Consider the following 25,348-nt stretch of genomic DNA (forward strand, 5'->3'; position numbering starts at 1 on the left):
GGAAATGACCATCTGTCGTTGATTGGAAATGGCTTGACAATAGCATGATCCCACACACACAGTGCTAATGTCGTAAAAGCAGACCTGCCAACATCCAAAGAAGAGCTTTGAATGTGCTTCAAGAAGCCCGGAGATCTATTCCTGAAGATTACTTCAAGAAATGACAAAAAAGCTGCCTCAGAGTTCAGACAGTGTCAAAGAATAAAGGCAGTCATGCCAGATATTGACTTTCAATGTGTGTTTTCACATTTCAGTAAATTTCCTGCTAAATGTTCCAATTTTCTATGAAAATATAAGGAAATGATGGGTGGCTAAAAACATTTGCACAGCACTATACTTGCTGCATTAGGAGGCTGTAGCAGAGCTCATGATAGTCAGCCCAGAGATTATGACTCACATCCCTTTGGGACCTTTTTGTTTTGCTCTTTTTATTGACTGAAAGAATAAAAAGCCGTTTTTTGTCTTTACTCACGCTTCTAGAGTTTCACACAAGCAACTCTGCACGTTACCGTGCACTAATGCCACAACCTGCTGCGCCAGGCTCCACATCTGAAGTGCACCTTGTGCATAAAGCGAGCCGCATCAGCAGCTTGGATAAGCAGCATTAATTGACGCCCCGCTAATGAGATCTGGATAGTAGTAAATCCGTAAATGACACACACAACTCTTTACAGTGGTGATATTTTGCCCTTTCTTCTGTTACACTAAAGTGTCCACACTGTGTTTGCTTTCTGGTACTTTTGTTGGTGTCATGTTGCTGCTAAAGTCTTGTCCTGAGTCTCCACAGGACAAGACTCAGCTGTCCATCTGCATCTTAAGGACAAAGGTCACTCTTTCGAGGATGCCAATGTTCACATTTTGGACAGAGAGGACAGATGGTTTGAAAGAGGAGTGAAAGAAGCCATCTATGTCCACTGTGAGCGACCATCTTTGAACAGAGGCGGTGGTTTACGACACCAACTCTCTGTCATCTATAATCCAGTTTTGAGATCCCTCCCCAGACGCCTTAACGCCCACTCACATCCTGGGCCATCTGACCTCAGGAATTCGCATGATAAGGTGGGGCCAGGTTTCACAATGAACTCACCCGAAACTCTGGCTGATTGGGACCCACACCCAGTTCCACACCTTGGCTCAGGCGATTAGAGGATCATCAGGGGGTCCTTTTGTCCCTCTGTGGGGGGACACTCCCACTAGGGTTATATCTGGGACTCTCCACCATTTGACCTTAGAACTGAAGAAACTTCTCGGATGAGAGGTGAAACGTCTTCAAGTAACTTAAAGAAGTCCAGACGCTTTTCTTTGCAAGCTCCTTTGACTACGATGCTGCTAAAACACACCCAGCAGACAGATTCTTCTTTTATTCACTACCTCGCTCGGTAGTTAATTTCTCCCTTTTCCAAAGAAAGCCACCTCAGAATTAAGAGGGCACATCCTTCATCACTGACCTGTTCCACAGTTTTAAAAAAAGTAAAGATTAGAATTTAATCTTCTTCTTTTATTTTATTTTTCCTATTATTTGTCCACGAGTCTTACCTGATGTAGTTGCTAGGAGACATGGGAAGCAAATGCAAACCCCTCTACATGCTGTTCTCTGTACCAATTGTCTGTTCTACTGCAGGTGTGGTTCTACAACCAGCTGCGGCACGCCGTGGCATCCTTCTTTAGCGTGGCCAACAACGGCATCCTCAGAGGAAATCTGCCAGCGGGACAGGACCCGCGCCAGTACGGCATCTCCGTCACCAATCACCCCCTCAACCTCAGCAAAGAGCAGCTCGCCAGTGCGGCCATGTGAGTCATCGTGCAAAAAAACAGGGGTTAAAGCTTTCTTCTTAACCTCTTTATTAAGTTTTTGTTTGGGTCCATATTAGAAACAGGGCTTCTCAAATACTGAATAGTACATCATTTGGTTAGTATAACTGTCCAGAAAGGTAGTGTAGTGTTAGTACCTCACAAGAAAAGTAAAAATGTTCTGCATTTGAACTTGCTGAACTTTGTAGAGTTTGCATGTTCAAGTCCAAAAAAATAACCAACAACCCACGCACATGGAGTAAAACTGTGACTCCAGATTACCTTTAGATGTGGATGTGAGCCTGAGCCTTGGTTTGACTTCAAGCACAAGCTACTAACAGTATACTGGGAGAAAAGCCCCTAGCCTGCAGTTTTCTCCCAGCCTTTTGACGCGCGCAGCTACGACGATGCATTTTCTCATGTTTGGAAGAGCCGGTTTTTAATTTTCTGACACTGCATTATGAGATGCAGAAGAAAGAGACTGATGGTGACCGGGGAACCGCGACAGATAAGGCAAAGAGAGAGAGGTAGAGAGGAATGAAGTGAGGGGGAAGAAAAACAGCATAGACTGAGGGAAAGCGGATGAGTGGGAGACAATAAAGTAGACAGCAGAGAACAGACAGACAGATAAATGAGGGATCGCTTCGAGTGTGCGTAGATTTGGAGGCCCATGGGAGTTCCTCACGAGGGTGTACCATTCCCTCCCCGCATGCTTTATCTTAGGGTGGATTTCTATGAGAGCTGGAGATTAATGACGTGCTAAATCATAATATATTGGCTCATACCATTCGGATATAATTGCTTTCTGTGTACGGCTCTGTCTTGTGTTCACAGCTAGTGTCTTTGAGCGGGATTGTATCCCGTAACGTCATCAATTTCCCGTTTGCAGCCCTCAGTGTGAGCGGCACATCTACTGTAAAGTAGTTAGATTACGTCCCTCTGCAGCACATCATCATACAGTGCCACGGCCACAGCTCAGTAACTGCATTTCCATTCCACTTTCCCCCCGCTGCTCCAGCTCTCTCCCTCGGTCAGGTGTTTATGTGGTGATCAGGTACTGACGACAGGCCTGAGTTAGAGAGGGGTAGACAGCGCTGGGGTTAGGGATAATTACGATATCCTGTAGGTTCAGGATGAGCCTCTTCTGCTCTCTCTAGCAGTCCGTGCAGAGCGTGAAGACTGCAATTTATGAACTGAGATTTTCAGATTGCCTCGGACACTCCTTCACCGCTGAATAAGAGCGAACATTGTAGGAGGGGAAAGGGCCATGGCTTTCTTGAGCACCTAACTAAGCACAATTTGAAGCTCCACTTATCGAAATGTATATTTTATGACTATGGATCAGATGGCAGTGTGCGATACAAAAGGTTTTTTTTATATTTACAAACTGTAAACAGATCTTATAAAGTGGCAGCATGTAGCATCGGTAAGCTAGCAGACAGAGAGTTGTGCACATTAAAGCGAGTAAATATTGTACTTATGTTCATTTGGTAGCCAAAAGCACACCTCTTTTTTTTTTTTTTAACTCATAGTGGTTTTTAAGGGGGGTTTAGACTTTACAGTTGCAGTACTGTGCAAAACTCTTGAGCCACCCCTCTTATACATGCAATACAGCACATTTCTCCCTGTTTCCCTTCCTTATGAACGACTTCTTCACAGCTTTCCTTGCAACAAGCCCATTTCTGTTGAACAGTAGATGAATCAGCTGACATCTCTTAGGTCCTGTGTCTGGTCTTTGCTGTATATTTTTTCACTGTTTCTTAAGGAAATTGCTTTTAGATACTGCACATCTGCTGTAAGTAGTTTTTAGACTTTCCACTTCCTCTTTTTGTCCTCCACTTGTCCTATTTCCACACATTATTTAAGGACACGTATTTCACACTGAGGTGAGATGTACCATGTTTTATACTAATGGCTTTTTAGGAATAGCCTAGTTGGTGCAAAAATACAATTTTGGGCCTGTCAAATGTGTTATCTTTGTAATTTTTCATAATCTCAGCTACAGAAATGTGAACAAATGTTGAACAACAAATGTTATCTGCCCTGAAAATGGTCAAGTACAAGAACTGAATATGAGTGAAAAAGAAGCCAATGTCCAAAGAAAACCCCGAAAAAAAGACCAGTTAATTGCAGCGAGCCAAAAAAGCCACAGTCACCAAAGGCCAAAAAAAGTATCCCGCCCATCCTGTCAAAATATTCTGAAATGCACCAACCTCGGCCCTAAATGAATCCCTGTCACTGACACTTCCACAATGTTATGGTGAGACCGCGGCTAAACCTGCAATTTCGATAATAATTCATCCCCATTGACTTGCTCCCTTGCTAGCTTTTGGACACCAGTATTTCACTGCACCGTCTAATTTGAAGTGACACTCCCCTCTAGTGTACTTCACAGCCTATTTCAATGCAAGCGATGTCATGAGCCACAGAATTGTGAAGGGCTGCGCAGGTGGAAAGAAAGTCGACGCTTACACCCACAGAAATTACCACTTCATTCCCACAAGGTCTCCGTGCTTTATCTCGCATCGGCACAGAAATGGAGCCTCCCGAAATGTCAGCGTTGGCACCGTTTCATTATTGAGAGATATGCATTGCTTCTTAATTGCTGGGGAACATCAATTTGGCAACTGACAAAAATGTCTCATCTTGCTGCGCTTTTGAATTTGATGTGTAATTTATTTGCAATCAACGAATTATGACACTTTCTGTTCTTGCTGCTGTGCAAAAGTATACTATTGATAATGTGCACATCACACAGCTTACCCTATGATTGTCTCTGGAGCTCTCTACCTGCATGTTGCTTCATAATAGAAATAATGACCGGAGTGTTGTACAGCCAATTTGTTATCTCGTGTTTTTAGCATCTTTTCAGCATAACAATCCCCTGCAGCCACCCTAAATAAAAAAATAATAATAACTTAAGGAAAGCAACACAAACTATAAAGCTTTACTCCCACTGCACATCTTCCCTGCACTTGCATTAGTAGTTAATTAGCAGATTGCTTGTCCTCTTTTCACAGCAATTAACCACCTTCAAGCATTCAGCCTGCGATCATTCACAGCTTTGTCCCCTACATTACCTCCCCACCCAAACAGAGCACGCAGCCCTTGAAAACTGCTAGAAATGTGGGCTGGCACGCACTGCTGTTAATGATTTCATATTTACGTGTTCTAATTGCGCCTGGTTGGTGATGATAAATATGGACATGTAGCCACGCAGGGTAACTTATTTCATATGCTAATTAAGCAGCGGGAAGACTCGTAAAAGATTATCAGGAGGCAAGGGGTGAGGATTTGGGAGGGTTGTGGGGGTGGCTGGGGTGGTCAGAGTCACAGATCGCAGTTTAATCCAATGCTAAATGAGCACACACAGTAAAGGACACTTCCAAAGGTAGCGTGGCATAAATTAAGACGCACGGCAGGGGAAATTTGAGAGATTTGTGTGTGACACAGATATTGTTGCGGATGAAAAAGTCTTCTAAGATTTTAGGATGTGCTGTTGGACAAGCTGGAAAGAGACAAAAAGTAGCCCTAAACGTGTCGTAGTTTTAGACATTTAAAAGCTTCTCTTTTTAAAATTCTATCAGGTACAAACAGCAATCAGTCAGTGCTGTAAAAGCTAGGCTAATTTAGACATCAATACTAACAAGAACATTGAAACATTAGTTATCTGACTTATTTTTGCAGGTGTAGTGGAATTAGTTTAAATGCATCGTCGCCTAGTGTTAAATTTGATTATGTCTTAATTACAGGAAATGAGCCAAAAGTTGTTTTGACATTGTTTCAAGTGTCATCGGGCTCATTTCCTGATAACAGCGGGAAACAGCAAACCTGCTGATTTTTTTAACAGGAACTCTTAAAACTGGTTTTATACACACAAAAGACTGAATTTCGCCCACAGGACAGTCCGGACTCTTCCACAGCTGTTCTTTATTGTCATTGATGTCACAGCAGTGATGGCCTTGTGAATGATATTAGAGGTGGTAAATAGTGCGTTCTCATGAAAATAGAAAACCAAGTGCACCCATATTCCCCAAGAAGTACATTAAAATACAGTAAATACCTCATAAGGATGGAAAACCGAAGGTTCATGGACTGCAGTTCTGTATTTCATAAAGTCTCTTATTATATGTGTTATATCTCTCATACTGCAGTTCATGTGGATGATTTTTATCCAAAGCACCTTACAGGCCCCGCGGACTTACTTCGTAGCTTTGGAAACCTAGTAGGTGCAACAGACTGATAAAAGATGGACGTAGCAAAAACGTGATGTGAATCAGAAAGTACCCAACACCTCAGTTACACTGAAGTAAAAATAGGATGGGAACCTTCTTGTGACTAGGGAAAATTTGTGGTTGCCCAGTGAATGTACTGAATTTTGTTGCCATCGGAGGTAGATTGCAAGTACTTGAGATGGCCGGGGGTTGTGCCAGCAACACTGATTACACAGGTCATGTGGTGGGAGGCAACTTGTCTCCAAACTGTGACAGTCTGTCTCAGTTTAGCAAATAAGTGGAAGTTGTTTTGAAGATGGCAACTGACTGCGAGTGGTGACAGACATTTCAAAAGCAGGGATCGTGACATTCTGCTGCACGGCAACATCTGTTTTTCCCCAGTGTGACTGCAGCATTACACCTACGTTCTTTCTAATGGCCAGCAGGGGGCGATTTCTCCCAATGCAAAATCATTTTGGGTTCTATAGAAATCTGTCGGAAAACGACCCTTTGGACTGTGACCTCGGTATATATGTTCCTGATAGGTTTATTGTCCCAATTGCTTGTCTATAATCTCAGGAGGTCAGTCTCCGGACCTGCTCCACCTGCGCCGCTGTCCGGACCTGTGCAGGCGGAGGCCGACACAGTCCTATTTTATGTCCCTCAGTTTCTCAGTCAGATCATAAAGTCTCTTTGAAAACACCAAGATGGTGACAGTCACAAGCCTAAGCTTAAGGGTTTGAACATGAAACTAAAAGAGTTTAAAACTAAAGGGTCACGGTAGCTGTGTCCATCTTTTATATACAGCCTGTGATAGTAGGCTGTTTAGCCCCATGGACAAAGTTTAATATCCACTTTCTTTTGCCCTGGTAGACCCCTAATAGCTCACCAGTCAACTTTTTTATGCTGTGTCCTCTTCAATCACAGGGCCACAACCTCCACTGACGTTGTGGTGTCCATCTGCGTTATCTTTGCCATGTCCTTCATCCCTGCCAGCTTTGTCCTCTTCCTAATCCAAGAGAGGGTGAACAAAGCCAAGCATCTGCAATTTGTCAGTGGAGTAAACCCAGCTGTCTACTGGTTGGCCAATTTTGCCTGGGACATGGTAAGTACCAGCTTTATCTGACAGCTGTGTCTGCGCCTCAAATATTCTCTCTTTCTGAAGCTTCGGCTCTGTTACCTGACCCATTAAAGCCAGGTAAATACTGTGTAACATATACTATAAAGTGATTCACCCCAGCAGTTTTCGCCTGCTTTATTTTATACTACCCTTGTAATATACTACTTTGGGCCTTTTTTTGCCCACCTAAGGCTAAATGTAAAAATATCCATCCACTGTAATTGACAATGTAGCTTTGACACTGCTGGCTACTGGGAAAAGCTTCACCTGAGACAGTTATTGGCTGAGGCGTAATTATCGACAGCAGCTGCCCCTGCTGGTTATGCTCAACAGGCTTACCGGCAGTTTCCCCGAGGCATAATGGAAGTAAACATTTCATCAGGTACCTTTGGTAAAGAAATTGCATCAGGACACTCATCATTATGGTGGATAAATGCTGTCTGGGTGGAAGACAAATGCACCTAAGGTGCCTGTCTAATGATTCTAGCCTGAAGCACCCCGCATTGCCATGCATGCTCTATCAACAATAAGGATATTACGGTGAATCCAGTCTGAAAGCTCTTTAATATTTCAGTCTTAACTTTTTCTGTAATAAACATGTATCATTGTAACCTGATACATTGTATGTCTATTATCTGCAGTATTCCATTTATTCGCCAGGGGGGATATTAATCCGAAGGGTGATTATATAATAATAGCATCATCAGTTATGTTTGTTTACTTCTGCAGGGGGAAAAAAAAGTCTAGTAAAAAGCGTCCTGTCTGGTTTGTTTTGAAGTTCAATGGATTTAAACAATCGTTGGATAAATATTAGTCTTAGATCAAAATTTTATAGAGCCGTTGTACATGCATCCAATTCAGCGTGTCACTGAGCGACCGCTTGCTTCAAACACACGAGAATCAGATGGCTCTGTTATTCACTGGATTAATTAGAAAACTAAAGCCAGATACATTCGCTAATTAAAAAGTCATCTACACATTTTATAATTACACGGTCATTCAGTTGGCTTAAAAAAAAATAAATCATAACGCTTTAATGGAGTTGTAACCGCCCTAAAGAGTGACTTTTTAAGCCTGTGCTGGCCTGTGCCTTATTTTGGCGTGTGTGTTTGTGTTTACAGTGTAACTACATCGTCCCCTGCTTCATCGTGATTGTGATCTTCCTCGCCTTCCAACAAAAAGCCTATGTTTCCCCTCCTAACCTGCCGGCTTTGATTCTCTTGCTTATTTTTTATGGGTGAGTAAATTAAGAATATATCCTTCCAATATTCATTCATGAAATCATTTAAAGTAGTTTACTCCACATGTGTGTACCGTATACTTTATTATACATTTTTTTGTTGCGCACTTACTGAAATCTACAGTCTCTTTACATGATGTGTTTGAATAAATATTAAAATAAAAATGTCAAATGCATTAGTGCGCCACCATATCAAAGTTCTCATGTATTTATTTGTTATGTAAATGACATATTTCAGAGTAGCTCAGAGAATTATGGCGTACCCAGATTTCTGGGACGGGCTGTCTTTTAAAATTCATTGATTGACTTCTGAACACTTCAGATATCCACAATAGAAAGCTGTCATACTAGTGCAGGTATTGGCTGAAATGTAAGTACGCACTGTAATATTTTGTTGTCCGACCTTTACCTCTGATGACGGCACGTTAGAGGTTTGCCGTGACAAAGTAAAGGGATTAAGATCTCAGTGGGGTTAAGGTGAGGTCTCCACAGTGGTGGTCGATCCATCTGTGAAAAGGACGTTTTACTTTCACTGAACCCATCTTTCACAATTTGAGCCCGATAAATCCTGACATTGTCATCTTGGAACATGTCCATGCCGTCGGAAAGAAGAAGAAATTCATTAATGGAGAAACTCTGGTCGATCAGTAAATTCAGGTAGTTAGCTGACTGCGTTTTTGAGGAGATAATGTTGCTGAACGTTGACCAACTGAAGCAACCTGAGATCAGGCTTTTACTGTAAGCACGAGGCGTGATGATGCATCACTTCACCCGCTTCTCTTCTTAACCTGATGTGCCAGCACTCAGGAACAGGGTAAATCTGGACTCATCCGACCACATGACTGTTCTCCATCGCCCCAGAGTCCAACCTTTAAACATCCCTGGTGAACTGAATTGTTTTTTTCCCCAAGTAGCCAAACTGATAAGTGGTTTTCTTAAGGCCAGACACCTGTTTAGTCCTGATCCCTGGAGTTCTCTTTACATTGTGTGTGTATAAATGCTTTTACTTAGCTGTGAGTTCAACTATTAATTTGACCTCTGATCATGATCAGTCATGATTTTCATATTTCTTCTTTGAGTCCCTTCGGCCTTTTGTACTGTGTTGAGTAGTTTAACCCAGTTTTAATAGTTTTAGTAAACTCCTGAATTGTGTTGTTTGCTTGATACAGACCATTAAATCTGACCCTTCTGAAACAGAGAACATATTTTCCACCTTTTCTTTTTACGTGGTTGTTTAAGAAATGAGAAGCTACTCACTTCGGTCAGTCAATTAAGGTTAAATAAGCTGTTTCCAAACGTGTCATTATGTTACATTTTAGAGATCAACCACAGAAATTAAAGCCATGTTCAGCTGCAGATGGAGTCATCAAAAATCAATTTAACTACCTAAAAAAGGTGCATAATGTCCATTTAGACCACTTTCATTGTTTACCTGATGTCAGCCAACTTTCTGATGAGGACGTGAAGCTGTTTCACTCCACCACAGTCAATGAACAAAACCAGCAGTTTTCCAGTAGTTCAAAGTTTGTTTGTCCTCTGCTGCTGCTTCGGTAAATTAGTTAGTTTGTGTTACCGTGTGACTTTTTTGTTAAAGGGATAAAAATCAGTCACGCAAAAATTACACTCAGTAAACCAGCAGCTCCTGTTTTCTGTGAGGTAAAAATACAGGAAGCAACAGACCTGTTCAACTCACACGTGCAACTTTAACACTTGATTAAAGTTTACCTTCAAAGTTTGTGTTATCATTGTTGAACCAGCCTTTCCACGCTGTAGGAGAACTTTAAAAGTGCACTACCACAGAATCACCAGCTAAGAAGCTTTAGCTCACTTCCACGCTACTCACACTTCCTCAGGCACTTTGTTCATTTGAACTATTAAGACTTTCCCAAATGAAGATGACATTTGGCAACTTCCCCTCCCCCGTACCCTTAATGAAGAGTTTTGACACCTCACAAAATGTCAGTAAATATGTGGTATGATGACCATTTGAACAGGTTCTAGCAGGTAGTAAACTGTACAGGTAAAGACTACCCTTTTGTTGCATAACCAGTCATTTTGTCCTAAAAGCCGGCTTGAAGTATGACAGAAACCATTCAGTTCAGAAAAAGGGGACAAGGGTTTCTCCTTTTAGGTGTCCAAGGGGTAAATAGTTATCTGTGGCAGTGTCAAAAAGTCCCACAAAGCCAGAGTAATCGAAGAACTGACGTTTATGCCACTAATCTTTAATTCATATCTCCAATTCTGTCATCCAGTGCGTTTATTATAACTTATTTTATACATTTTTCGCAATAGTTTGTACTTTGTGTAATACTTATACTACGTCCATTGAAAGATGCACCAGTGCACACAAATCAGTTAGTAATACTAGTCATTGGAAGTGACACACACCAAACCCTAAGCCTAACTATGATCACGTCCTAATCCCCAACCCTGACCCTAACCACATCAGGCTTTTTCCACCCTGCAAACCTATGACATCGCAACATTGATGATTGGTCACTTGCAATGTTGCAACTGGACCAACATTGGTTTTGATGATCCAGGAAGAACACCACCGCAGGGATATCAGATACAGCTATGGCACATAGTGAAGGAGACATGCTGTATAGCTTACCTCGTACAAACAGGTCTGTGTGCTTGTCAGAGTGAGGCTGCAGTCTGTTTCCAAAGATTCCTAATCTAAAAAGAACTGAATCAGAAAGTTACACACACGCCTCTGAAGTAGGTCAAACTGAAACTCCAGCACTTGAGTAAATGTAATGAGATCAAAACGTGTTACTTTCAAATTACATTCAAAGGTCTGGTTATATGACAGGGGTTGGCACCGTGGCACCACAACACCAGTGCCTCACTTGATCTGCTTGTGATACCGAGCTTGAACCGCTGACTGCCGAGCGTGGGCAGCATTCAGTCTGCAGTGCTTTCATGGGTCACTTACTGAAAATGCAAATGATCAGAGGAGGCCATCAAATGGCACAGCTGACCTGGTAATCCGCATTCGTGAATCGAAAATAGCAAGGACTCAGTAGCTGCTAGCATGACATTTGCCATTATACAAATTGCCCTCGGAGAGTTTAACGAGCATGGATCGCACTGGAGATCACCTTTGTTATTTAAACTTCTATATTTTCAATTTTGTAACACTGTTTTACTTTGGTTTGTGTTTTTTTTTTTTAAGCTGGGCTATCACGCCCATGATGTACCCGTTCTCCTTCATCTTCAGCGTGCCCAGCACAGCTTACGTGGTGCTGACCTGCATCAACCTCTTCATTGGTATTAACAGCAGCGTGGCCACCTTTATCATGGAGCTCTTCAATGATGATGTAAGTGTCATCCTCACCACACGCTCACACACGCATAGAGAGTCTGTGCGGACGGAAAAGTGGGAGAAACACAAGCATGCATGCACATTTTTAACGCGACAGGTGACACACTTCCTGTGAAACAGCAGGCGCAGACTTTCAGGCTCCATAAAAATGATATTTATGCAGAAGCTATAGCTGCGGATGGCTAATTGACTTGAATCATAGATAAACGTTTAGTGTTTTCCATTTTTTTTCCCAAAGCAAAGGCTTCCACGCGCGTGGGTGGGGTGTGTGCCCACCTGGTATAACTTTTAATATATTTCCTTTATCCTCTCAAGGATTTTTCAAAGGAATTATTTTGCCTATTCTTTTTAATGTTAAATCGTTTGCTGAGAATTGGGTCTTCAGAGAACTTTGCTCATCCATCTTTCAGCAAGTGTTCATTTTAACTGCAAGCTGCTCCAGTCTCAGTGGAATGAAAAGACAAAGACACCAAAAACGAGCTAAATAAGAAATGCAGAGCTCGGTTTGGAGAGAGACAGACTGTCAGTCATTGTACTGTTTTATTAGAATTTAAATAAATTACGTATAAAAGAAAATATCTGAATACGCAATTTGTGCAAACAGCCAGGACTCAGACAGAACAACCTCAAGTTTTTGAAACAATTTCTCTACTTTTCTGACATCTTTCTCGTTTGTTCTCTGATTTGAATACGTCTAAACACATTTGCAGCCTTAATTGTTGTTTGCACGATTCCCATGCATCGCCCGCTCTCTCATTTGGTTTTTTCCCACCTCACCACGTATTTTTAGCCTCGTGCTGATCAGTCATCCCTTGTCAACAGACACAAGAGCACGGTGCGGTGACGAGCCGCGTTTGCATCTGACGCTTCATCAGAATGTCTCCCACATCCCCGATCTGCCACTTCAGACGCAGCGTAATGTCGTCTCAAAGACTCTTGCCTCTGCGCGGTCTGCCCCCTCCGACACGCCTGCCTGTGACTTGATCTTCTGGCGCCCGCTCCGTGATGGCATGGGATGTTTCCTGTCTCCTAACGAGGCGGCCTCATTTGCATCGTGATTTCATTATCGCCGACATTCATCATCAATTTGTATTTTTCACGAGCGCGTCTCTCCTCCAAGAAAGTCACTGTGGTCATTTTGTTGTGTCTGCATTCTCTTTATTTATTGATGCGACGTTAGCGGAGTGTATTACTCATAAAGGGCGCCATTCCCGATAATTTAATGGACAGCGCTTTGCCCACGGGCCGGTGTAAAGGGACGGATTTACTGCCCACTTCGCTCAATTGAGGCATTAGGAGCAGCGTGTTTCTCTGAGGCTCGATGGGGACGGAGGTCCAAGATAATTCTGCTAATCTGACCCGATTTCGCCGCTGATAAGAGTCTGATGGGTCAACATCAATCAACTCACATGTTACAGCTCTCCAGGTTTCCATGTCTTCCCCAGTTCAGAGCTGATATCTCCCCGGAACAGACTCTTCACAAACTAGCTAGCGCAGATATGACAGTGCCCCGACGTGCTCCAGTTCAACAGAAACGGCAGATCCTGCACATGACAGCTCTATCCAGCCTTCTCCTCTCGCAGCTTCTGCGATTTCAAAGCTGCGCCTCATCACTTTCAGGCTCCTCGGCGGCGGCGGCGATATTTAAACAGTGTCGCTCAAAAGTAAAGCTTCCGGCTTTCAGTCTGTTTTCTCTTTTCAAGCACTGGGTGAATCTAGATCCCTTTTGGGCATAGCACCATTTTTCCAGGGAAGAAAATGGGAAGAAGGGAAAAAAATAATAGCAGAGTGGGAAAGCAGCGCTCCAGTGTTATAGACTTGGTGCCCTAGTTTTGTCTTGAGACCAATGGGAGATTTTCTTTCCCTCAGGACTGTCCAACTCCCTGTGGATTGCATCAATCCCAGCCTGCCTTGTACGCTTGAAGCGCTGTCTGAGTCAATACTTCCACCACGTGCCTCTAAGAGATAACCGCAGGCACCCATAGATTTTCCAGGATAAATGTATCGGTGTGGCGGCGTGGCCAGGTACCGCTTACCTCATGTAGTGCAATTCGAGTACATTGTTTTAAGTCCAGAAGAATTTATCGACGCTATGCTTAAAACAGGCAAAGGTTTAATGTAGTCGATTGCTCACGACAGAACTCCTACAGTATCTCAAAACCACAGGAATATCATCTCTTGAAAAATATCTTCCCCAGCTGTTTGAGCCATACATCCTCTGTATGTCTCCTTTCATTGTGATTCGCAGCATTATGAATGAAGCCACGCTGTGGGAATAAGCACGTGTAGGGATATGGGTCAGATAAGCACAGCACAGACAATACCACCTTTAAAACCCATTTGAAAATGATGTATGGGCACATAGCGCAAACACAAGGGGGGAAATTGTCCGGCGTTTTATCATCTTCGACAAAGAAGCTCTTAGATCTCCTTGATGAACACCCAGTCAGGAGGAGATATGTTATTTCATGTATCGATCTCAAATTAGGTCTCGCTGCTTTTTGCATTCCTCTGCCAGATGGATGGGCTGCTCTCAGCCAAGGTCATAGCTGTTGTTTATTTATTTAACTTTCTTATCTCTGTTTAGGCTTAGTGTTGAATGTAAAGAATAGAGGTGCCTTTAGCAAATCCCCCGATGCTTGCATTTGAGTGGTTACATACATTGTGAACATCCTGGGGGATAAAAAAATGTTTGCAAACGCCAAGAAAAGAACTTTGAGGGTAAACTTGTTTTCTGCTACAGCAAATTGTTGCAGTAAAGTATATCTTTCCTCCATATACTGTCAGTAAAGGCAATCAAGTAATTGGCTACAGAGAAAATACTAATACACAAATATAAATTAGCGATTTAAATGATACCATTTAACCATTTTTCTCCTTAGTAAGCAGGGTTCAAGTGTTCAAAAAAAATGTTGGTGTTACCAGTAACAAGATGCACCAATTTTTGTTGAATATGCATTGTTATTGCAGCTCTTCTTACATTTGCTTGAGGACAGGAGGGTATAGGTGTAGATAAAAGAAATGATGAATTGCTGCTGAACATCTAAAGACGTCTAAAGGTTTGCGTCGACATAGTGATCAATGAGACCTTTTCATCGCGGTCTTGGATCTGCCCGAGAGAACTAGGCCAGCGAACACTTATTGTAGTGTGTAAGTTTGTAAGTTGGATTGTTGTTCGTGTCATTCAGATGACCTCAAACACATATCGGAACATTTCCTGTTATGAGAATTATTATACAGTTAAAATCTTAGAGCGTTTTATTACTATTCCATTTTATTTTATCAATGACAAGGACCTTTCATACAAAGTATCCCCATATAGTCATGGGAAAAAGAAAAGTACACCTATGTCAGTTCTAAGGTTGTAGATATCCTTTGCGACACATTTTCACTCTTTTTCCGCCATTCTGTTGTAGAGTCGATTGGAATCTTTGTCCTGCTAAATGATCCAGTTTCAGCCAAGCTTTTGCAGACCGATGGTCTCACATTTGGAAGACATTTGTTTTGCAGTCCTGTGGCTGTAAAACAAGCCCAAATCATCACCCCTCCACCACCGTGCTTTACAGTTTATTCCCCCTCAGTCTGCATTAAGCAGTAATTGGAGAGCCAAACCTCTAAACTCATATAGAAGCAGTGAGGGTGGAGTTTTTGTTAAATGAAGAACGGCTGTGTATATGTCATGTTTTGTAGTTCATCCGAGGTTGCATTTGCATGATTTTAAGCCCTGATACATCAAACCTTAGAACTGATACAGAGTGTACTTTCTCTTTAGCATGGCCGCAGATCTTTAGCTATATTTGGAGCTATTGTACATTAGTATCTTTGTCCCCTTTGTGATCAGATTTGTTCCTGGCTCCAATGATCACAGGGATAAGGAGAAGCAGTGAAAGCAAGAGTGCAAAAGCTAGATAGGATCAGTAATACATCTGTCTGCTGAATATGGAAGCAGCATGTGGTTAGCTTAGTATGAATGCAGGAAGGAGCTAGCTTGAGGACACCTGTAAGTTACTAAAGCAAGGCAGATATACAGCAGCAGCACCATATGTATTCTTAATGTGCACAGGCTAAATGTGCCCCCACACCTCCTTGGGAGAAAAAAAAGTCTTGTCAACAGTTTTATTTATTTATTTAGTTTCTTTGTCTGCCTTTCCCCCTCGATCACGGTCTCACGTCCCACCTGCTAATATCTGACAGAGTATGTTGTCTTATTTAAAAAGTGTCATGTTTTTCTTGCATTTACACAATAAGCTGACATCCAGTAAAAGTGCAGACTGAAATATCTTTAAATCTGGCTTTTTATTAAGGCTGGCAGACTCATAAGGCCTCACACTCGCATTGTAACTGCCAATTGAAAGCTTAGTCACTGAAACTAATTTCACAGAGCTGTTACACGCATGCATGAATAAATTCTGTGACAATAATGGCCATCATTTGGAAATCTTGCACACAGCTTTAACAAATCGCACCTCTGCCGCCGCCCCACCTAATCTCGCAGACTCGCCCAGAAAACAGAAATGATGAATTTGTAGTCTCCATCCATGTATGCAAGAGCTTTGAAGACTATGCAGCAATAGAGCACTATGCATAATGCATGAACTCGGTTGTGAAGCCACAGTAATATGTTGCCCTTTTGCTCTGCCTTCTCCTGTTTTACCCCCTCTCCTGTACTTCCTTCCTCGCGTGTGCCAGTTCGTTACAGCCTGGTCCGCTGTGTCTTAATTGAATTAATTGTTGCTTTTGTACTTTATTAAGCTGTCAGTGTTCTAACCACCGGCAGGTCAAATGTGGCGAGAAAGGAACTGTACAAATTTAGAAAGGAAAAAAAAGTTGTTGTGTGGAAATACGCTGTCAAGATAAGACTTTATTACTGCCTATGCCTTGTGAAACACTGAAACAATGTGCTTTGGGTTTGTGTTTCTGTCTTTTTGTTGCTGTGGTGCTTTATCAGAAGAACCAAAAGAAGAACCAAAAGAAGAACCTGTGCTTTTCTTCCTCCCACCTGTGACTCTTTGGTGTCTGGGTGTTTCCTCTACCTTTAGTTATGATTTTAAGGATGAGCATCTGCTTCCCTGAGCATCACCTCATCTGTTTGTGTTTGCACATACTGAGCTCTACTGTACGTGCTCCCCCCACAGATCACACGGTACGTTCCCTGACGTCTCCTAAATTCCAGCATCGAGAAGGTAGATGAACCTTGATGCGCCGAGTTCCCTCGGCATGCTATTTGGTGCACCGCAATACACCCGCGCTCAGCGTGCAAGCACAGCGCAGGATGTTTGTTAATTATCTGCACTTGCATCAGGGAGCTTCAAGCTATTTTCCAAAGCTCTCACTCTGGCTCTGCTGATTCAGGCCTAGAATTGTCAACATATTGAGCTTGTAACTGTGCAATTCCCAGTCAGGGTTTAAATATCCAAAACGTCCTTGTGCCACTAATGTGTATCCTGTGTGTCTGTGTGCATTTTTCTCAACAGAATATCACCCATATCAACAACATAGTGAAGCAGGTGCTGCTGATATTCCCACACTTCTGTCTGGGCAGAGGGCTGATTGACATGGCCAAGAACCAGGCAATGGCCACACTCTTCAGCAACTTTGGTGAGAGGATGATATTATAGCATGGAATACAGAAAGGACTAAACTGTCTCACACATTAGTGCTAGATTTTAAGATGTGAAACGGGTTTGTGTGCTTTTGGACAGTGACACCGCAGTGGTCAATGAAGATGTGATTGAAGCCCAGACGTTCAGGTTTAATTCAAGGGGTTTGGCAAAGGTACTGCATTAACAGTTCGGGAATCATATTTTTATGCAGTCCCGGATTTTTAGCGGCTTAAATTTCATTGTCTTGTGAGGCCTTTTCCCTAGAATTCTAATATGAGATCCAAAGGGACACAGATGTAAATAAGGGAGGCCATCATTAGGCTGAAAACCCCCCAAAATCCAGCAGAAACACCACAAGGCCTGAAAGACCACAGAAGAAAGTGGATGATCTTACCATAGTTAAGAAAATTCCCTTCACAAGATCCAGCTTAGTTGAGACCACGCTCAAAGAGGTAGGTATGCCATCGTCAAAGTCTACAATCAAGAGATGTCTTCATTAATGTAAATACAGAGGGTTTACAACAAGGTGCAAACCACTGGTTACACTCGATTGATTGATTAATTGGGGGAAAAAATCCTTTGGACAAATGAAAACAAAATGAATGCGAATGAGGATAATGCGAAGAGAAAACAATAAAGAGAGGAAAGAGCAGCTCACGAGCCGTAGCATACTGTATCATCTGTTAAACGTGGAGGGAACACATGGGCTGAAGTGCACAGGGCTGTACTCTCTGCTCAGATTCAGCCAAATGCTGCAAAACTGCTTCTCAGTGCAAATGGACCAAAACCAACCCGAGAGTTTCACACAGAACAAATGGGATGTTTTGTAGAAAAGTCATTCACTGGATCCCAACCCAACAGAGCATACTGTTTTAGTTACTGAAGGTAAACGAGAATGCAGCAAAGAGCTGCAAACCAGCAGCAACTGAAGGCGGCTGCAGTAAAGGCCTTAGCAGAGCTTCTCAAGGGAGGACACACAGGATGAGTTTGAGACTTTAGGCAGTATAGAAAGCATTTTCATTGAAATATTTTAAAAAAATCTTTATATTTGAAATGATGCTAGCTTGTACAATTAATTTTGAGTCTCTGAAAATGGGGGATTATGTCTAAAAATGACAGATAACATCAATTTTTTGTAAAACCCACCAAATTAAAGCTGAAAGCCGGCGCTTCAATCATATCTTATTTGATTTAAAATTCACTGTGATGGCGTACGGAGGCAAAATGACAGAAATTTTGTCAAAGTTAGTGCAAAGTACCCTTAGATTACATCCAGTTAGATTCATTTGGCTCTAAATGGATGTCATCTAAGGGTACTTTGCATAGTAAGCTCAATACTTTACGGCATTTCAGCGAGAGAGAGAAAAAGCATCAGTCTCCTCTTTGGGAAACGCTTGGCAGACATTCCTTTTTAACAGGATAAAATCTGAACCAGACTCAGGTCGGGGCAGCTGTCTTGCCTCCACATGTTGGGGTGAGAGGAGAGCAGAGTGAGAAATAACAGGCAATAAATACTGGGCAGGTTGGTATGGCCAATAACCGCAGATCAGAAACACAAAGACCGTATCTGCAGAAAGGTGAAGGAGAGGGAGCACAGGGAGGTTAGTGACATGTACAGGTAATGCATGGGCAGAGAAAGCTAGCTCAGCGTGTAAAGCGGATTAGCAAAAAAAGAAGAAAAAAAGAGAGCGCTGGTATATTTATAAAACCCTTTAAAACATGGTTATCTCACCCCGGTGCCTCAAAGTGCCACCGATTTTACCAGACTCGGTTTCCTCTCACTCAGCAGTCAGCTGCAGCACCTAATTTATCACAGCGGACCGCTTGTATAAATTTCCATCCTGCTCTCCTATACTTTGTGCCTCTTAAAATATTTAGAGCAACTCGCGCCGCAGATTTCTTCCATTTTACTTGCAAACCTTGCCGTTGTCTTTTAGTAAACAACAACAAACACAACTGCACCGCGTGCTGCTCTGAAAACAGCCAGAATAAATGTTCTGTGGATCTTTGCAACGAAACATTTGCATAACCCGTTTTTGCATCACAGTCGCCCACCACACTGCTCTGTTCTCTGTTACACTGGCAAATGACTGGAGCATTTAAATTATTGGAATACCATAAAATATTGCAAGAAATGTACATGCCATCCAAAAATATAATAATAATAGCCCACAAAGGAGCATTTATATGGCGCTTTGTGTTGTATTCCACCCGTTTCTCCACTGATACGAAGCTATTTCGTTCTAAGCGTTAGTTCTCCAATATTTGACCAGAAACGCAGCTCCCTAGTGTCCACTACAGCTGCACACTCTGCATGAGTTAAATTTAGACAGGATAGGGAAAAAAACAGTGTAATGGTGCTTGTGGAGGTGGAGCCGGTATTGAGGAGGTCATCAAGAAGCAAAGAGGCACATGCAAGAGGAAAAAGGGGTCTTATCTGTGGAGAGATGGAGCAGGAAATAGCGGTTTGAGGAATCATTTGTGGTAGCGGTTGGAGAGAAGGAAGAGAAAAGCAATCATAACTTAAAAAGGCTAGTGTGGAAAGGGGCTATTTACCCGAGAATGAGACTGAAAGCTCTTTTCGTTTTTCTTGTCTCCTTTGCACCCCCCACCCCGCCCCACCCTTGGCCTTAAAGGCTGTAGAAGCCGTGAGGGAGAGGGAAAGAGAGCAGATATGATAATGGTTAGAGTGCTGGGCTGTCAACGGTTTACTTTACTTGCATGTTCATTAGCCAAAAAATAAAAATATGGCTTCAACATGAAAAGTACAGGATGTCAGCAATTTCTTCCCATGACATCGGTGACAGCATTTATTTTTTTTATTATTATGCAAAGGCTAAGTGGCTTTTTAAACTGCCGCCTTTCACCAACAAATGTGTCTCAGCAACACCAGCGTCTGACAAAGACACATTTGGCTGTCCATGAACGAAAACACCTCTGCTTATTTCCCTTTTGTTTTGACAGCTTGTCCATTAACTCATCCTCGGGGCTCGCTGTTAAGGGTTGGAAGTTACTGTGACGTGACACGTGGAAATAATCTGTGTAATTACCTGCCTTTCTCCTGTGTGCGTTTGCTAATTTCCTTATCAGGGGAGGACCGTTTCAAGAACCCGCTGAGCTGGGAAATGGTGGGAAAGAACCTTTGTGCCATGTCCATCCAGGGAATTGTCATGTTTGCTGTTACAATCCTCATCCAGTATAAATTCTTCTGCAAACCAAGGTGACCGTAAGAAACTTTAAAACAAAAAAACAAAAAGAAAAAACAACTCTTCCTTGTGTTTTGTCAGATAAACAAATTCTGTCCTGTTCGCAGCTGTTAGGATTAGTAATACGCTCTATATTGACTTTATATGAAACATCTGTTGCACTGCAAATGTGTTTTACCAAATTCAAACCAATTATGTCTTCCTTTCCTTTTTTCCACTCTTTTTTTTGTAGTGTTTTGTACTCTAAAAGCGAGGTTGCCATAGGAACTAATGCCCGTGGCTTCATCTATTTATGAAAATTGCAGAGATTGTTTCATTGAGCTTAAACTTTGACCAACATAATTTGTCACCCGAGTTCATGTTAATTTTAATGAAGGGTATTATGCCAACTGTGTTTGACTCTCTCCGTTAGACTTATTTCAGGGAAGTGGCTGCCTGCGGAGGAAGAGGATATCGATGTTGCCAGGGAACGAAGGCGGGTGTATGAAGGCGAAGCCCAGAGCAACCTTCTGAGGATCTGTGACCTCACTAAGGTATCCAGCTTTGGTGCTTTATACATTTTCAGTGGGTTTTTTCCATTCTGTTCTTGCTCCTACTTGATTTAATTTTGTTCCATCGCCTCTTTGTAAAAAGTGTAATTGTATTTAACCCTCATCTTACCAACTTTTTGTAATATCTGAGTTGTTTTTTTTTAATTGTTCCAATATTTCATCACTTTTGTCAGTCAGTTTGTTCCCCACAAAATTACCCCGCCATGGAGGTTATGTTTTCAGTGTTTGCATGTCATTATTCTGCCTGAAAACACGATAACTCGAAAAGCTTTGAATGAATTGTGATAAAACTTTATAGGGGTGGAGAGTGGGGTCGTTTTAACAGCCCGACATCCACCGATGTCTTCAAGGTCAACTTAACAATTTGTTGGTTGAAAATGAACAAAAAGCCTTAAAAATGAGAAACTATGAGTCTTACAAGTGTGCTGTGTTCTTTCAACCTATAGAAAGTCATGTATAAAGATTCAAAAGTCACGTCACCTGTGACCTCTGATCCTTTCTTCAAGGTCAAAAGATTAATTTGAAGGTCACAGTGACAATAATGCTTGATAGAGCTATTAAAAAATGTTTCTTACTGCCATTGTTTGCATTGACAACATGCTGGCATATAGGGAATGAGGAAATATCACACCACTTTGGACCAATGACCTCTTTTTCAAAGTCAAATAAGGTCAAACTGTCTTAAAATGTCTTTTATCTTTAAACCTGCTTAAAATTCTCTTGCCTTTGTTTGTAAAGGTAACGTTTAGTAAATATCACATTTGAGATGCAGCTGGATCTACTGTATGTGAGAAAGCTGACCTCTGCCACTGATTCTGTTCATAATATTTATGGACAGAATATCTAGGCGCAGCCAAGAAACTCTAGGTGGAGGGTGAAGAGTTTGGGTATCTTTTTACAGATGATGTGCTTCTTTTGGCTTCATCGAACCGTGATCTCCAGCAGCCTGCGCTGAGGCTGTTTGCAGCCAAGAGGTGAAGCAGGTGGGATGAGAATTAGCAACTCTAAGTTCAAGGCCATGGTTCTTAGCTGGAAAAGAGTAGAGTGGCTGCTCTGGGTCAGGAATGAGTTGCTGCCCCAAGTGATGGAGTTTGTCTTGTGCTTTGTTCATGAGTGAGGGGAGAGGGGTGTGGGTGCCGTCTTGGCAGTGATGCTGACGTTGTACTGACCTGTTTTGGTGAAGAGTGAGCTAACCGTGACGGTGAAGCTGTCAATTTACCAATGAAGCTTCATTTCTACCCTCACCTGTGGCCGTGGGCTCTGAGTAGTGACCGAGTGAATGAGATCGTGGATTTCAGCAGCGGAAGCAAGTTTCCTCGTGAGGGCGTCTGGGCTCGACCTTACAGGAGCTCGGTCATTCAGAGCAGAGCTGCTACTCCTCTGCATCAAAAGGATCCAGTTGAGATGGTTTGGCCATCTGACCAGGATGCCTCCTGGGAACCTCCTAGGTGAGGTGTTACAGGCTTGTAACGCAGACCTCGAGGCAGACCCAAGACCTGCTAGTTTTGTGTTTCAATTATTTTATATTGGGGTCAAAATGAGCTTGGTTGGTTTTACAATAACAGGGTACTCATGAAGATTGTACTTGGGATATTGAGTGCAAAGATTTTCATTATAGAGAACATGTGAATGAACTGAAATGTTGAATAATAAGCTCTCAGAGTAATAATAATGATCTCTCTTTTTCCTTATATGTCATTAATTACATAACTAATAATGCTCAAAGAAGAAATTTGGTTTGATGATGGACCTTTATCCTGTGACCTCTCACCTTTTCTTGCAACCTGATAAATTCACCCTGCCCTCTGCATGTCCCTGGCCTCTTATTTTATGACTTCCTGCTATAGATTATGTTAATGTTTACTTTTTTATATGTGGAAAATTGTGTAGTCCACCTACAATACTTTTTGCAACACTCAATACCTATATTTCTGAATCATTATGCATTATTGTACGTAAATACTTTAGTTCACCTGAATATGTGGACGTGTGTGTGGGCGAACTTTACTCCCTTCATGTGCTCGAGCAATATTCTTTTCCAGGCCAAATGGGAAAGACAGGTTGGTAGCCTGCAGCTGTGCGCTATCACAAACATCATAAGTGGGCACAAGAACCAAACAAGATTACACTTTTAGAGGTGGAAAGGGTCTGCGCTTCTATGTAGCTCTGGCCCTCCTTTCCTCGGTGTGTGTGAGACTGAGCATACTGTGGCGGTGCGAGCCTCAACACCACCAAGATTAACGCCTCATCCATTGGCAGATGTTCCCTCCCTGCGGGCAGCGTGGCAGCAGGAAGTGTCACCACAGCAGCCTGCTTTGCAGCTCCAGTGCCGACAGCTGGACGATCTAACAGCCTTTTGCTTCTTACCACCTCTCTTCGCTCCTTTACTCCCTTGGTCTGCTCATTCGCACCATACTTAATCTCTCACTCGTTGCTCACGAAACACAGTTGTGCGCCACACTCCCTCGGGTAATTACTGAACAAAACAGTTGGATGGGTAATGTATTACAAATCATCTTCAAAGGCAAAAAGTTGGGCCGGGTTGTAGGAATGCTAGTTGTTCAGCTAAGAGTTGTAGAGCTAACGTCTTTAAAGTTCTTAAAATCATTGTTGCAAATGTGCCTTTCAAACAGTACGAAAGTATTCACTCGGTTTGGCTGAAATAGTCTGCTGTCGATAAGCACTTCAGTTATTACTCATGTGCACATTCGCAGTTGACAGCACGTCTATGAGATGAGACACAGTGGCCCATCGCCACACAAACACAGCAGAGCATTGGCAGAAGGCATCAGGATTCTTCCTGCAGTGCCCTCATTGACTCCCTCCACAGCTGTGCCCCATCCATTGGGGGGGTGTAGATAATAAAATGATCAATGAGCACATGGCTTTGGTGGCCATGTGCCACAGGCTGGGCCCTGTCATAAATCTGAGCATGCCTCTGAAGCGATCGACAGGCCATCAATCATCTGTCAGATACCTGCTCCTCCCCTTCCTTATCCTGCTGCACTAAACAGGAGCGTTTTGCTATGCGCCCCACCTGGTAGCCTCCACTTAGCTGCTGCATTAGCGTCGACACCATAATCGATGGAAGTGTGTCCGTCTGTGAGCATTTTCCAGGCCCAGTGCTGTCAGTTTAACCTTCCAGTCACTCACTGAGATGACAGGGAAAGTTTCAAGAAACCTTGTGACAGCTGTTAGGATTAAGGAGAACGAGTGATGAGTGGCACCTTGGCATACTACAAGTGTGCTAATGTGCTAATGTGTACTGAGGGCATTTAAGTCGTTCAAATGAGACTCCTTTGGCAAGAGCTCTTGGTTTTACATTTAGAGTGGGCGTACATTTGTCTACAAAAACATTTATACATAGATTCAACTGTTCATTAGCCTAAAACCTATTTACCCATTTTTGAGAGATTACCAGACTCGACTTAAGTGATTTTGAGGTTTTTCAGCTTTTTTCCAAAAAGTATATTTTCTGGCAGTTTTCCCTTTCTCAAATTTCATCTTAAAAGGCAAACTAGAGCCTGCTTGTGACTCCATTTGCATCGTGTTAATAATTTAAATTGTTTAGACTCACACCAGTTAATCAGGCATGGCAGTAACTCACTGCCTTTAATTCTGTGTAGGTTCTCAGTCATCCAGGTCTTTGTAGTCTAAGGCAGTGTTTCCCAACCTTTGGAATAGAATAGAATAGAATAGCTTTTTATTGTCACTGTTACAGGAACAATGAAAGGCAGTTTGGCATTTCTCCATGTGTGTGAAGTCCACAATAGCTTAAGCATTTACACAATAACAGACAAATTGTACATTTACACAAGAAAGATTTGTACAAGTTATACATACACCTGCAAACATACACGCACATACATACATATATGCATCCGTACATACATACACATACATATTTCCACATACACGCTTACATCTATATACATACACATACATGCCATCTAACTAGCAGGTGCATTGCGAGGTGCAGTGTGATCAGTGATATTGCACATTGAGTGGGGGAGGGGGGGGGGTGCTTGTTGGAACTATACTAAATAAGGTTGTAATAAATACAGTTTATAGAGTTACAGTTTTAGGAGCCACGGCACATGTTTCACATTAGAAAAATCACACCGCACACCACCAAACAAGACTGTCACAAAAAGCATATTGATCATTTTCCCCTTGCACCAGGTATAGCAGAATTAGTTCGGTTTGTTCCCAGTATACCTTTTTTGCTTTCTTCTGACCACTACTCATGCTAGGGTCTTCTTCTGGGTTGGAATTTTCTCCACGACCCAGGTCAG

At 42.4% G+C, this 25,348-nt stretch overlaps 1 protein-coding gene across 2 annotated transcripts in view; it reads left to right on the forward strand.

Annotated features, from left to right (window-relative positions):
* Positions 1-25,348, forward strand: part of LOC146521809 (phospholipid-transporting ATPase ABCA1) — a 203,958-nt gene that overhangs the window by 141,829 nt on the left and 36,781 nt on the right. For both annotated transcript variants that reach the window (XM_085139650.1, XM_085139644.1), the window contains exons 36-42: positions 1,622-1,791; positions 6,933-7,110; positions 8,247-8,362; positions 11,544-11,688; positions 17,168-17,291; positions 20,387-20,516; positions 20,915-21,035. In XM_085139650.1, the coding sequence (XP_084995776.1) occupies positions 1,622-1,791; positions 6,933-7,110; positions 8,247-8,362; positions 11,544-11,688; positions 17,168-17,291; positions 20,387-20,516; positions 20,915-21,035 (984 nt within the window). The remainder of the gene's footprint in view (positions 1-1,621; positions 1,792-6,932; positions 7,111-8,246; positions 8,363-11,543; positions 11,689-17,167; positions 17,292-20,386; positions 20,517-20,914; positions 21,036-25,348) is intronic.

The sequence above is a fragment of the Neolamprologus multifasciatus genome, chromosome 3, assembly GCF_963576455.1.
Source record: "Neolamprologus multifasciatus chromosome 3, fNeoMul1.2, whole genome shotgun sequence".
Classification (NCBI taxonomy): Eukaryota; Metazoa; Chordata; class Actinopteri; order Cichliformes; family Cichlidae; genus Neolamprologus; species Neolamprologus multifasciatus.